This window comes from Melanotaenia boesemani, chromosome 3, assembly GCF_017639745.1.
Source record: "Melanotaenia boesemani isolate fMelBoe1 chromosome 3, fMelBoe1.pri, whole genome shotgun sequence".
Classification (NCBI taxonomy): Eukaryota; Metazoa; Chordata; class Actinopteri; order Atheriniformes; family Melanotaeniidae; genus Melanotaenia; species Melanotaenia boesemani.
The window spans coordinates 13,420,356-13,435,401 of NC_055684.1; the positions used below are offsets into that span (position 1 = coordinate 13,420,356).

General features: G+C 39.6%; 1 protein-coding gene across 12 annotated transcripts in view; it reads left to right on the forward strand.

Moving 5' to 3' along the window:
• ptprt (protein tyrosine phosphatase receptor type T) overlaps nt 1-14,400 on the forward strand; it is a 360,770-nt gene extending 346,370 nt beyond the window's left edge. For all 12 annotated transcript variants that reach the window (XM_041980879.1, XM_041980882.1, XM_041980880.1 and 9 more), the window contains 8 exons: nt 1,887-2,022; nt 4,388-4,537; nt 4,727-4,900; nt 5,010-5,141; nt 5,511-5,636; nt 6,910-7,073; nt 11,569-11,704; nt 14,197-14,400. In XM_041980879.1, coding sequence (XP_041836813.1) covers nt 1,887-2,022; nt 4,388-4,537; nt 4,727-4,900; nt 5,010-5,141; nt 5,511-5,636; nt 6,910-7,073; nt 11,569-11,704; nt 14,197-14,250 — 1,072 coding nt within the window. In that variant the 3' untranslated portion in view covers nt 14,251-14,400. The remainder of the gene's footprint in view (nt 1-1,886; nt 2,023-4,387; nt 4,538-4,726; nt 4,901-5,009; nt 5,142-5,510; nt 5,637-6,909; nt 7,074-11,568; nt 11,705-14,196) is intronic.
• The last annotated feature ends 646 nt before the right edge of the window (nt 14,401-15,046 follow it).

The following is a 15,046-nucleotide window of genomic DNA, read 5'->3' on the forward strand; positions in this document are numbered from 1 at the left end:
TCTCTCTCTCTCACTGTCTCTCCAAACTTTCAGAAGGATTACAGAATGAAAGATGAGGTTTCTTGCCCCCTCCTTCTCATCTCTCTGTACCTCATCCTCTCAGTTCCCTCTCCATCCCTCCATCCATGCCTTTTTTCCTCCCTCGGTCTTTCCCCTGCGACGGCCACTGCTATCGCTCACAGTTGCTAACCTCTTCACACCGTTAGCTGCCTTTGCTTCCTTCTCACCCCTGCTCCTTCTGTCCATCTTTCCATCTGTTGGCCTTCTCTCCATCCCACATGAAGTATTAGCCGCTACATGCTTGCGTGCTAATGGAACAACCTTGTTTTTCCTCCAGAAAAAGTGAGCTCTTGCATCAGCTTCGGCATGCCTCTGATAATGGCCATGAATGCACAGATCTCTGTAATCTATGGGTCATTTCACCTGAGAAGTAACTTCAGTATATTTGTATTTTGTTTCTTTAGAGAACTAAAAATCATTCATTATCATCATCACTGTCATCATCATCATCCTAGAGGGTTGGCTGTATTTCCACTGCTTTTTGCCTGGCAAAATAAACCGACATTTAAATCAACCAAACACAAAAAGTCAGAAAATTAGGTTTTGGCGGAATTATTTCTTTATTGAAAATGCTTCTTGGCAATAGATCTTATGCTGTTGGAAAGCCTGTTTACTTCCCGTTAAATGGTGCCACATTGGGAGAGAAGATTTGGCAAGATTTTTCTTGACTGCAACCCACATCCTGAATTCTGCTGCTCATCCCACAAATGCATTTGTCTTGTTTCAGGTGTGTATGTGCAAAATACTGGTCACATATTAATATGTCAAAGATTTGAAACCTCCTTAAGTCTTGTAAAGAAATACTTTTATTTTCTGTCAGTTTTCCTTTTGACTGCTGTTTTTTATTCCAAATGGACTCCACCACGTCAAATATGTTTGGAAATTTTAAGCAAATAAAGTAAAATTTGCGTTGGGAACCACTTCCTGCCTTCCTGCTCTGCAAGTTTACCAGCGAATAATCTGTGATGTGTATGTTTCATTTTAGTGTAGATACATGATGTTTGATTGTTGTATGGAGAGTTGTCATACAAAAAATAATCAGTCACATTTTTATCAGTGCAGGTCAACAGGAGCAGCTGAGCAAATCGTAATGTCAGAGCTCTAACTGATGGTGACTTCTTTAATTAAATTGCACACACTTAGACTGTAGATGTAATCAGTGTTGAGGGCTCAGACTCTGATAAGCTAGGCTTTTTTTTGTGTTTCACTTTGATTTGGCCTCTGGTGTTTGAAAGTCTGGAAGTGGATGTAGACAGAAATCTGGAGCCTGAGTATTTGTAAGGTAATGACAAGGTTTTAGAAAGTTGGTGTGTCTGACCAAAAAATAGATCTCTCACACATTCCCTGGTAACCTGAACTATTTATCGCCCCACTAAGGGAAGTGTTAAGGTGGAAGTTTGTGATCTTTGCTGTTTACTATGAAAACATATTCATCAAGGTGAATTTTGTGAATGGGAATGTCTAAAAGACACTGGGACTTTCATTAGATCTGGGAAATACAGTGTAGAAGAAGAGTTTTTGTTCTGTCTTTACACATTAAATAATCACATATATACATGGATAGCATTTAAATTACTAAACATAATAAATTCTGTTAGGTGGATTTAGAGCTAATTTCTAGAGTACCCAAAGTATTTCACAGGTTTGTAAGAAACTTTGACCTCAAGTGAAAGAAATAACATTTCATTCCCCAGGATATTTGCTTCCTTTCTCTACACTAAGATATGGCCGACTTATGACACCTGGGACCTGTTTCACCTTGTTTCCTGTCTGTGTTTGTGGCGGGAGTATTTTCTAAAATATCAAACTGTTTTGTGTTTTTACAGTGCTGGTGCAGGGAGGACAGGCTGCTTCATTGCTGTGGATATAATGCTAGACATGGCAGAGAATGAAGGAGTGGTGGACATTTTCAACTGCATCCGAGAGCTGAGGTCACAGCGAGTCAACATGGTTCAGACAGAGGTAGGTGAAACGACAACACATCGACAAAACATCTTTGAACCTATCCGGTGCAGAGGGATTAATGTGCATGGACAGACGGAAAACATTTCCAAAAATGATCTAGAAAAGATGACATATAGGTTCTGCCACAGTGGTGTAAAGTGTTTGGCAGACCGAGCTAACTTGCTGCGACCTGCAGTGATGCTAAGTGACAGATAAACAGCAGCCAAACTTTAAACTGCAGACTGATCCATAACATCCAGACATGCAGGGTCAAAAGTTAAATTTCTATTCAGTTTTTTGAGGTCTGTTGTTTCATATCAGCAAAACATGGAAGCTGTTTTCTTTGAAGTGTTTTTGTCAGCAGGTCTTGGTGTTTGCAATCTTTTACACAGTTGATTAATTTGTTCTAAGTTTGCAGCATCCGTCATTTTTAGAGCGCTGTGCCTTAAAATGTTGGCTGTTTCATTATGGAACAGAAGTATTCATTTCTTTTCTAAGCTACTGTAAGCCACCCTAATCCCGCCCACCTCTGCTTTCCATTTTGTGTCTGATGAAAACCTTGCATATCCAGAAAGTCAACTTTCTCAGCAAATAAAAAACAGACTCACTTACAGACTGATGGTTTGTGCTCAGATTGACTTTTGAATGGGTTTTAGAAGTGCAAGGTTCAGAAAAGTTACCCAGGTCATTACTTCACACCATTTTCATGTGACGGGGGCTGTGTAAAGGCCGGTCGTGTGTGTGTCTATGTGCACACTCCTCTGTTTTTATGCCTCTTGAAACCAAGCTAAATGCATCCGGCCCTGACTTTGAATGTGTGGGAGCAATTTGTGTGAGTGTTGAAGATGCTTGTCGCTATTATAATCCTGCTCGACACACACAAAGCAATTAATCTTTTAAAAGGAGCTGGGGAAAAAGAGTGTGTGTGTGTGTGTGTGTGTGTGTGTTCGTGTGGGTTCATGCGTACCAATGTGCATACATGTGTTTTTGCATGCAAGTGTGCGCCACTAGAGTAGGTAATGGCCAGGAGAGGTCATTTTCATGAAGCTTTTACACTCTCCTCTCTGCTAGAAGGGCAACAATTAATATTCAGCAGAGAGAGAGGCTGAGAGTTAACGTTAGAGGCAAATTGAAAAAGCGAGAGGCAGCAGACGAATACACGAGACAGTGAAATAAAAACTACACTGACACAAGATAAAACAGATTGTGGAACAGACCGCAAGACGTTAGCATGCACTGTGCGTCTCACAGCAGTTGATGCATTCATCAGAAAGCTTGTAGCAAGGATCAGATGTGCTCCCAAACACAGGGACACAGCATCGGGGAAAAAATGGCCTTTTAGCTCACAGTACACAAATTATATATGTACGTGCCCAAAACTAACAATTAATGAGTTCATAGGGCTTGTTTGAGCTTGGAAATGTAGTTTTGTACAACATTGTGCCTTGTTTTGGATATGTTATTGATTATAAAGTACTGGAGAAAGTACTGGATTACTGACAGATACAAGATTCAGCACCTTTCTCTTCAGAGGTCAGCACATCATCATTTGTCCCCATTTGATGAACAGAGCAGTAACAGACACAGCATGGACTGGAAACTGGGTTTCATTCATCAAGAAAAACACAAACACAAATTAATCATAAAAATTGAAAATTAAAATGAAAATAGGCTCTGAATGTTTTCAAAAACACAATCAAGACACTAAGGGCCTGATTTACTAAATGTTTAGGGGTGTAAACTTGATAGCACATGCAAGACATGTTGATTTATTAACCGGATGAACGGAGGGTTGCGTCTGTTAAACTGACAAAATATTGTGAATTATCCATTTAGCACATTTGCCCTTGATGAATATGCAAAATGCACATTTCAAAATGCTCAGGATCAGATGCAAATAGATCAACGTAGCACACGCAATGTGGTTTACCGAACATGAAACTGATTGCACTGACTGTTTTTGCGCCTATATTTAGCATGTTTAAAAGGCAGGTATTAACTGAAACAACATTACGCACAAACAGCAGCAGTTTTTGTTGCAAGCAGGCGGCTGGACATCCTGACAGATGCTGGAGAGACCACATCTTTGCCGCTCGTGTAAATATTTTTAACTATGTCTCACTCTCTTAGACCAAAGTGAATCAGGACAAAGAGAGCAGGAAAGAAACAGAAGCTTATCGATCTATTCTGAATGACAAACCAACAAAATGTGCAACTTTTAAATACAGTCCAGTCAGGAATGTACACATAAAATCATTTAAACCCAGACAGTGACCGTATTCTTTGTCATGTAGCCAAAACCATGTAACCATGAAGAATTATGTAACCATCAATACTGCACATGGTAAACTGTGTTTATAGCATATATATTTATATATTGCAGGAGCAGTATGTCTTTGTTCATGATGCCATATTGGAGGCGTGTCTATGTGGGAACACAGCCATACCAGTATGTGAGTTCAGAGCTATTTACTACAACATCAGCCGGCTGGACCCACAGACCAACTCCAGCCAGATCAAAGATGAGTTCCAGGTGAGTGCACACACATTTACCCCAACTCTAACCCTGTACTCTGAAATTAAACTAAACTGAATTAAACATCAGCTTTTTTCCAGGGTCAGTACATCATGTGACAGTTGGTCTAAACTGTCTGAAGGTTTCAGCCAATTCTTTGCTCTACTTTCTAAAGTGGTTTTAATAACGTGTTTTTCTATCAATCAGACCCTTAACATCGTTACCCCAAGAGTCCGTCCAGAGGACTGCAGCGTGGGTTTGCTACCCCGAAACCACGATAAGAACCGTAGTATGGATGTTCTACCAGCAGACCGATGCCTCCCTTTCCTCATATCTGTGGATGGAGAGAGCTCCAACTACATCAATGCTGCACTGATGGATGTAAGTTTATCTTTGAATGGGTTTTCTTCATCTCCCTGACTCTTTATCTTAATTTTACTACATTTTAAATCTCATACTTGTTCACTTCTGGTCCATTTTAACCTTATAGAGCCACAAACAGCCAGCTGCCTTCATTGTCACCCAGCATCCTTTGCCAAACACCATGGGTGACTTCTGGAGGCTTGTGTTCGACTACAACTGCTCCTCCATCGTAATGCTGAATGAGATGGATGCAGCGCAGGTATGTGCACACACCAACATCTTCTATGTTTCTGAATCAGTTACTTTTCTTAAATGTGATGACCAGAGAATTGTAATGCTAAAGATAAACCCTGTGTTGTTTCCTGTGATGTCTGACATAAAAGCTACGCTATCTTTGAGCGACTTGCTTTTAAAGAGAAGTTGTAACACAATTTTGTAGCATCACATATAGCTGATTCATCTATTCTATGTTACAGAGAGTTAGGTGCAAATTCTCAGCTTGTGTCTCATTTTGGTCCTGGATGAAATGTGTTAACACTCTTATGTCAATTTTAAATAAATTAAATTTAAAAGTAGTTGTTAAAACCTGTCAGAATTGCTTGTTTATCTTCCTCTCTGATCTGTTTAGTTATGTATGCAGTACTGGCCAGAGAAAAACTCGTGCTGCTACGGTCCAATTCAAGTGGAGTTCATATCAGCAGACATTGATGAGGACATCATCAACCGAATCTTCAGGATCTGCAACATGGCCAGGGTATTCAGTTTTGACCTCTCTTGTACAATTTTAACAATTTAACAAAGGTTACAGGTTACAGGTTTAAAATGTGAAAGTATTGCTTAACAGATCAGGACTCTGTTGTCTATATTTAAAGCAGCTCTTTTACAGTTCACACCACTTCACTTGGTTTTAAGATAGTTTTGACCTGAAGGCAGGTTAAATGTGTGGCACAGGTACAGTAGGAGTCCACATGGTACTTAATGGAGAGTTTGTCTGGTGGTAGTTTACAGGGAAAGACACAATCTAATAGAAGTTAAACTTACAAAACAGATATTTATATTTTCTCCTCATCACGCTGCTGATCACTGTCAGTGTCATTATTGACATTGAACACACATTTCACTTGTCTGACTGTTGTGAGAAGACCTTTTCACTTCCTTCTCTTCTCAACCTTCCCCTCTTGCCCCTCCCTTCCTTCCTTTCCTACCCTCTCACCTCCTCTAGTTACTCCTTCCTCATCTCATTTTTCACCCATCCATGACAGTAAAACTCCAGCGGTGCCTTATCGTCTGCAAGCCCCTACAGCACTGAGTGAACTGTGCCCCCACCACCTCTCTATACTCTGTCTGTCTCTTTCAAACACATCATCAGTGTAGTGTGAAATGGCTCATATCATTGCCATAACAGCACATCTCACTCTGAGAGCAGCTCCAAGCTAGCTGAGTCTGAACCACCAACCACGAAGCCGTCAAATGAGAAGGGAAAAGGGAGGGATAGAAAACAGTCTGAGACAGATAAATATAAAGGGGAAGTTTTAAAAAAGGTAATGAAGGAAAAAAACAACAGAATAGAAATAGAAACACAAAAAATGAAATGGTGTTGTTAGAGAGAAGAAGGAGGGATGCAAACGTAGCAGGAAATCAGGCTGACAGTGATGGCAGGGTTTGGCTTTCTTATGGGGGATTCCAACTGCCATGGGCCAGACGGAAAACACACCATGTCTGCCATGAAATTGAATTAAACATTATAAGCGATGAGTTGAATCCAATCCTATTTGTTTTCAAGAGACATTTTTTTCAAAAACAAAAGCTAATTGAGGTCCAAAACCATGCCGCAACAAATGAGACCACCTCTGAAAAGCCGGCAGTCTTCATCCAACACTTGTCATCTTGTTTGTTTCCTCCCACTTTAAACTGGGTTCACTGCTTTTCCAAAGAGGTGGTGTCAGTCATTGTTGGTCTTAGTCCTGACAAGCTTTAGTAAGCACCCCATGGAAATGTTGGGTGATGTTGTGATCTTTTCTCCTCAGCCACAAGATGGTTACCGCCTGGTGCAGCACTTCCAGTTCATTGGCTGGCCAGCCTACAGGGACACGCCTCTTTCTAAGCGCTCTATCCTTCAGTTGGTCAGGAGGTTGGCTAAGTGGCAGGAACAGTATGACGGAGGAGACGGGAGGACTGTGGTGCACTGCCTGTAAGTTATTATGCAGTCGTACGCCTGATAAAACTGGATCAACTCAAACAACACTGTTTATTCAGTAAGCCTGGGATGAGCGTTTGCTGTATGATGATTCTTACAAGCATCTTCCAACTCAGCAGATGTAAGATCTTGCTGTAAATCCTCTCTCTACACTTGAAGTTTAGCTTTAGAGAATTCAGGGGACCCATGCATGAATAGGTTGTAAATTTCAGATATTATGCCTTTTGTTGTACAGTGCTTTAAAACAGACCGTGAGAAGGGAGCAATATCTAAAGAATGTTTTTGTGCAGATGTCCAGTTTTAATTTACATTGATTATATCCATTTATATGTAGTGGAAACCATCTGCACCATCACTCCTCAGCATCATATAACTCTTGTTTGAGCAGAAGAAATGAGGCTGATAATGAGGGAGGGAAACAAAGGCTGTAAAATCTATAGAAAGGATATTACAGGGAACTTCCTAAGAATAATACACACACACACACACATACACATACACATGCACTTCAAACATTACCTCAGCCACATCTCTGGAGCTCAGAGGAAGTACACACATTACTTGACGTTCACTATAGTCAGAAAAACAAATATAATTTTTAATTATTTGGAAGTATCAGCATGTTTGTTCACACAGTGATGAGTTTAACTGTAAAAACCTGTTGGCTTGACAGGTGAATGCATAAAACAAAAATTATCTAGTCGTTATAACCAGCCTCAGTAAAAGTGAGAGACAGCCATGTAAGCTTTATCTGCTTCTGGCTAAAGACAGCTACACTGACTAATCAACCCCAGATATTGATTTCACAGACTCAGTAATACCAGCGATAAAGAGAAACATGATGGTTCAATGAGTGTAGGCTGAAAATGGATTATTTTCCTGCTCCTCACATGTCCTGGAGGTTGAGCTTGATGGGTATTTAAATGCTGAGCACATGTCTCAAGTTCAGCAAATAAGACTGCGAGAACCTTTTAGAGACCAGCGGGTAGCAGCACTCTTTATGCAACCACTGGTTTGTGCTGTTTATTATGGCTTCCATAGGTACACATTTAAAATGAAGTAGGGCTACAAAAAGGCAGCAGTTTCATCCCATCAAGCAGCTGAAATTCTCTCAGCATGACACAGCTCATTTCTGGAATAAACGTGGCTTCAGTTTGTCACAAAAACATGAAATAAAATGAAATCAATCAGAGAATTTCCCCTTCCATAAAAGACATGGTTGTGTACTTGATTTTTCAACCTCTGTTTAAATCTTAATGTCAAGGTTTGGTGTGGGGATCCAAGGAGACTGAAGCACAGGGAAAAACAAAGAACACTTTATTGTTAGGGATGATTCGATGAGTTCGCTTTGAGGACGGGATGGAGCGGGCAGACAAACAATAATACTGCGAGCTCGACTGGTTACCACAGTGAGTAGTATAATCCAGCGATGACTGGATGTCTGTCTGGAGCTTATATGCCGGAGGTGTGATGAGGCTGATGTCTTCCAGCTGTGCCGTCCTAACAGCTGCTGGTGATGGTGTTCCAAATAAGGTCATGCGGAAGTCGGAGATGTGAAGAAGCGTGAACCATGACACTTAAAGCTTGCTGTGAACATGAGCTCTGACTGTCTATACGTAGTTCTGGAGATTTGTTGAAGACCTTAAATTATCAGTCAGACCTAACTTGCAGTGTAAATATGGATGCAGATGATATGCTGTCTTACATTTCCTGACGAACTGTGAGTTATTCAGTTGCCTTGACTCTACCACATGAGTCTTGACCTGTTCTGATTTTATTGAGTTTGTTGGTGTCAGTAATTAGCTTCATAGTATTAATGTATTTTAGCCCTTAGATTTATTTGACAGCACTGATGTAAAATGTATTTTCTCTCACTTCTTTTTCCATCCTCACATAGGTGCAAGTTTTTGATGCCAAGGGGGAAAAAATTAAAAAAAATTACAAACATGAAGTCAGAGAAGAAATGCATCGGGAATACCTTAGCATCTTAAATTTAGTCTCAAATAATAAAATCCAAAGCCAGAGACAACCTGAGGTGCTGTGGCCAATAAAAAAAAAGTGCATTACTGCAGTGGAAGCAGAATAACAAATATGTTCTTTGTTTATTTAACACTCATGTTTCACTTTGAAAGCAATAAATTGTAGACCTCAAAAAGAAAGTTAATGTGATGATATGCAAGCAGGCTGGACGGTGACGGCAGCCGTGCTGCCACTGCTAATGCCCAGAGTAGAAGGATATTTTTGTGGCAGCTTCACCTCTGAGTACCTGAATGTTTGATTCAGTCTGAATAAAGAAAATATTCAGCAGCTGTTTTAATGATGAATGAGCCATCTGAAACACAAGGCCAAAGTAACCTCAACAATTAGACTATCTACTTTTTGTGCAACATTAAAGATGCATTGCATAAATTTCCAACCTTAAAACTCTGTCTTCTAGACTTGTTTGATTGCACAGTGACAACTGCACTATACAACTTCTTCTTCCGGGATGCTGCGTGACGTTGCAGCTGAGTTTTACTTTACGTTTTAGCAAACGGATATCTGGACATTCTGAATGCACACTGTGGCAGATTAAAAGAAAAAAACATAAGAGGACATTATCAGAAGAAGACAGGAAAAGAAAGAAATAAAGGGACAGAACAAGAGAAGAGATAAGACTATTATAAATATAAAACTGAATTTCACTGTCTGGAGAGAGCTTACAGAATGATGCGAGATGGATGCTGAATTAGCCGTCGATAGAGGGCACACCACTGAGTAAAAGGCAAGATTTCTGTACTGTCTTTAAAGTGTCCTAATTTATAGGAAACACTGAAAGATTAGAACTACTAAAAGCTACTCAATATTTTTATCTTTTACTGCTGCAACGTCTGCATTGATACCTTCATTTAGCTCCCAAACTTTAGACTAAAGACCGAGTAGAGTTCCTGACAGCATTGTCTTCTTTTAAAGATGACTTCAACCAAGCTTGAGCAGTGTGGTATTAGATCTATTTCTAAACAGGAATTATAAAATCATGTTTTACTAATTTATTTGGTTTTATAAAATATTGGTCTTTTGTTTGTTTGACCGTAGTTTTTGTTTCCTCCTGGCACAAATAATAAGCTATTTGTTTTGATTGGCCTTTTTTGACTGATCAGTGCCCTGGACAAACGGGCAGCTGTAGCTCAGGTGGAAGAGCAGTCAGTGGATCAATTCCTGACTCCCTCAGAGATGACTTGTCCTTGGGAAAGAAACTGAATCCCCACGTTGCCTTCTAAAGTGTCCATTAATGAATGTTTCATGTAGTGTGAAAGAACTTTAAGTGAGTTTAAATGATCAGTATTGATCTGATATTTTGGTTTTATAATGTAAGTTTTTTTTTGTTTGTTTTATGCCTGTATAGATTTAGTAGCTGAGTAACTGCTTGTGTACAGAGGGAACAAATGTTTGATAAGGAAGTTCATGTCATAACAGCTTTTGTTAACCCCTTGTTAATCAAAAGTTCCTGTATTTATTTACAATTATATAAAAACAAAATGATTACAATAAAAAATAAGCAAAGAAAATTAATAATAATAAAAAAAAAAGACCGAAACTGAATAAAATACAATGGTATATTACATTTTTTTTATAACCACAAATAATTAATAAACAAGACCTACAGGATAGTGGGCCTAGAGGACCAGGGTTGGGGACCTCTGACACAGATGACATCATAAAACTTGGCTTTATTAAAAGTGTCTCTGAAGAGATCAAATATATCATCAATGCTCACTATTTGAATCTGTTGTGTGGAGTTGATCAAAACGAAGCTGGAAAGTTTGTTTTCTACAATAAAGCAACATCTGGGGCACTGAGCTGTCAATCAAAGACTTCCTCGCCAATGGGAATGAACCTGCCAGTGGACACTCCCATGTGAAGTACTGTGGAGTAAAGCAGATAAATAAAACTGAGAAACAGGCAGCATTGTTAAATTTGGTTACCATCAGCATGGCTGATGTAATCTTCACATTTTTAACAGCAACAGCTGATTAAACTGAGAAAAACAGTGTTTGAGAAGCCGTTTGGGTCGTTCTCTTTATCAGATAACACAACACTCTACATACTGGGTAGACCTTACAGAGATGGAAATTGTACCAGGATTTGGACAACTTGATAACATGGCAGCCACTGCTTTGTCAATGCGGGGCGATTGACAGGTGTTAGCTTGGTTATAGCCCGTGAATGAGTCTTGCAGGTGGTGGCAAGTATAATTACAGATCTGTGTGGTGAGAATGAAGCAGAATGAAATAATAAATATTTTCTCTAAAAAGCCCATAGGTAACTTTCTTATGCTTCGGTGAGATTTCTTTTCTTTGAATATTTCAGCTAATTTATTTACACAGATGAACTAAACTTCTTCATTTAAAGGAGTTTTTATTCTTTCCTCCTCTGTAATCATGTCATTTACTGGTTGACGTTCTGATAATGACTGTTGATGGAGATTCTTTGTGTCCCTCTCCTGCAGCACCGGTGGGGGACGTTCTGGAACGTTTTGTGCCATCTGCAGCATCAACGAGATGATCCAACAGCAGAACATCGTGGACGTTTTCCACACTGTCAAAACACTGAGGAACAACAAGACAAACATGGTGGAGACGATGGTAAGAGTCACAGCACACACACACCCACACACACACACACACACACACACACAGACACACACACACAGGATGTCCTGATGATTCAGTAAACATTCATTTACTTCCTTAATTTACATCTAAACCCTCTTGGTAATAAAAGAAGCAGAGATGTGGTCAGTTAACTGGAAGGTTGCATGTCCCTGTAAGCATCATGTTTGTTATATTAACCAACATTTTTACATTCAGTAAAAGATATAATCACTAACTGATAATTGTGCAGTTTCAGTGATATAACTCTGTGGCAGCTTTACATATTCGAGTGAATTTATCCCATCAGCTTTCTGAAAAAATTCCCTTGCTTTGGCTAGGTTCACACTGCAGGGCATAATGCTCAATTCAGATTTTTTTGTGAAATCCGATTTTTTTGAGAGTCCGTTCACATTTCCAATTAAGTGCGACTTGTGTGTGATCTCCGGTATGAACCTTATGCGCACCAAAAGAGTTGCAGTCAGGAGTGATGGGAGAGTGATGTGAGCGCCTTTACAGGTAAGAGTTTATAAACAATGATGTGTATGACGTGTAGGTCGGATTAATGCGACCTGGCCGTTCAGACTGAAGTCGCATGGCAAAAGATCAGATACGTATCGGATTTAGGACCACATATCCAAGTGTCCTGGGTCGCATTTGAAAAAATAGGATCTGTGTCGTTCAGACTGTCATGAAAAGATCAGATGCAGGTCGCATAGGGGCAAAAATATCGGATTTGGGTCACTCCAGCCTGCAGTGTGAAGCCTTTGATTTGGTCCCACAAATAGGAATACATGAAATCTATTTACTTTATAAAGTGTTTCAAGGCAAAAAGAAAATCTTTTACATCTTAAATCCAGGACTGTCATGTCACAGTTTAGAATAATCATTTCTTTTGGAAACTAAACCACAGTTCAAAAAGTGGGGCACACAGAGCAGGCAGATGGCCTACAGACAGAGGTAGATGTTGACCTGAATGTAATTATGCCCAAATGGCCTTTTTATGAAGACTGTCAGACAAGCTCAGACAGACTTTCACTCCCTGCTGGTTTGTATTAGATGAAGAAGAAATAATACCAAAGCTTACAACTGTCCAAGTTACACCGGTACGCTTTGTAAACTCAGCAGCGTACAGCTGCTAGTAAACATCTAGATGCAAATAAGTGTCTGATGTCTCAGCACTGGAACCACCAAGGGGTCATTTTGATCCCCTTTGCAATACACACCTGGACAGTATCTGCACATCATATAAGGGAGAGAGGGATGTTTTAAGAGCAAAATAAAGATCATTCACTCAAACGTGTACAAATATTAATTTAATACACTACAGTTAGAAAAATTCTCAATGACACTCAGCTGTTTTCTGCAACTGCAGGAGTCCACACAGAGTTTGAACACACTGGTTGCCAGATAATGTTAAACTGGCTCCTAGCTCAGGACACATGGTTTAAATTCCCCATCCCCCCTGGGAACAGGTGTCTCTCTTCCCCTGGTGCTGGACCCCTGGAGTGAGGTTGACGTTCACCGGCCACAGAAGAAGGCAATATGGTCCTTTGATGTGTTTTACAATTGTATTCACTCCCAGAGGGGCACCAAAGATAACAGTGTTCTGTAAAACCAGTTCTGGTCACAATCATTAAATTACCATCTGTGTCTCTCACAGATGGTCACAACATCATCAATAATCAATCTACAAGATTTTTCCATCAGTTTTCTTTTAAAAGTATGACTTGAATTGCATGTGTGCTTTAAAAGGTAAAGTAACATGATTAGTTGCAAGGCCATGACATGTTTTGTTAAATAAAACAGTTGTTTAAATAAACACATTTTCAGATCAATGTGTTCAAACTAAAAACTCTTCAAGCATGTTATGTTTTATTTACTTTACAGGATTTGTTATTGTTAAAAATAAAAGTTGTCAGAAAATATAAACATAAAAAATGACTTTTTATGGCTCTTTAAAATGAAAACTATTTAAAGGCTGTGAGGAAAAAAAAAAAAAAAAAAAAAAAAAATCAGGCCTTCATGCATTCCACAGTGATTTTGTGGTTCGGGCAGAGTTCATCCAGACCGAGTTTTCAGTGAGAGTGAAGGGGGCGGGGCTATAGGGAAGAACAGATCTCGATAGAGGAACACAGTTCAACACAAGACCAGCAGACTGCTTTCATCTCATCCACGTGTCTTTGTTTATTTACACACTTCACTGGGAATCCAAAGTGCTCACAAACAGGAGATTTTAACAACCAAAGAAGGTCTTTGAACTTTGTTTCTCCTTAAACTGTTGCTAGCCACAATGTCCGCTAGCCAGAGGCTGTGCAAGGCAGTTACTAATCCCATATGCTTAATAATTATTTATTTGTGCCTTTTTCAGATTCAATCTGTGCTTGAATTGAGAGTTGAACATTTCAAAGAATAGAAGAGATGATGTTTTTAAACAATTATCGTAATAACAAGCCTTTTCTTCTTTTCGTTTTGCTCCTGCACAGGAACAGTACAAGTTCTGCTACGAAGTGGCTCTGGAGGCGCTCAACTCCTTCTGATTGGACCGCGGGGCGAACCTCTCCGCGGTCGTTCTTAACCACACCGGGACACATAAAGAGCAAAACTGCTTTGCTTTGACCTGATCCTACCTGTGACTGTGTGAGAGTGTCAAACCTATACGTGTGCCTGCGACAACACACACACACACACACACACACACACACACACACACACACACAACCTGTACAGAAAAGAAATACAGAAAAGCAACAAACACACTGGGGATTTTTGTGTGTTTTCTTCTGCAGACAGAGGACTTTACACACTTGTACAAAGAAAAAAATGACATGTTGAAAAAAGTAAATCAGATGTTTAAAAGAAGCACCTTTTTTTTCCCCCTCTTTCGTTTTCTCTGCCAAGCCGTGATGTGACTACTGTACAGTATTTCCTTTTCAGATCTATTCTACGCCTTGAATGTTGTCTCCCTCTCAAGGCTGGATGCACACTCCAAGATTTCCTTGGTGGATCGAATAAAAAAATCTTGCAGTCAGTGCCTCTAATCCAGGTAAATGTTAATGCTCATGATTTACAACTGCAACAAGATAAAATCGTTGACGTTTTCTGGCAGTTTTTCTTTTTGAATAAAAAACAGCTGCTCTGTCAAAATGCGAAGAAAAAAGAAGAAAAAAAATGCAGCATCACAATCTTTAAAAACCTTAAATTCAGGCCAAATGTCTTTTTTTGTGTGAGAATCTTAGTGTGCATCCACCCATTCTGTAAATAACAAAGACAACCACAGTCAAACAAACAAACACCAGGATCATAACAACTAAAGGCCATTTAAAAACTCTGAAA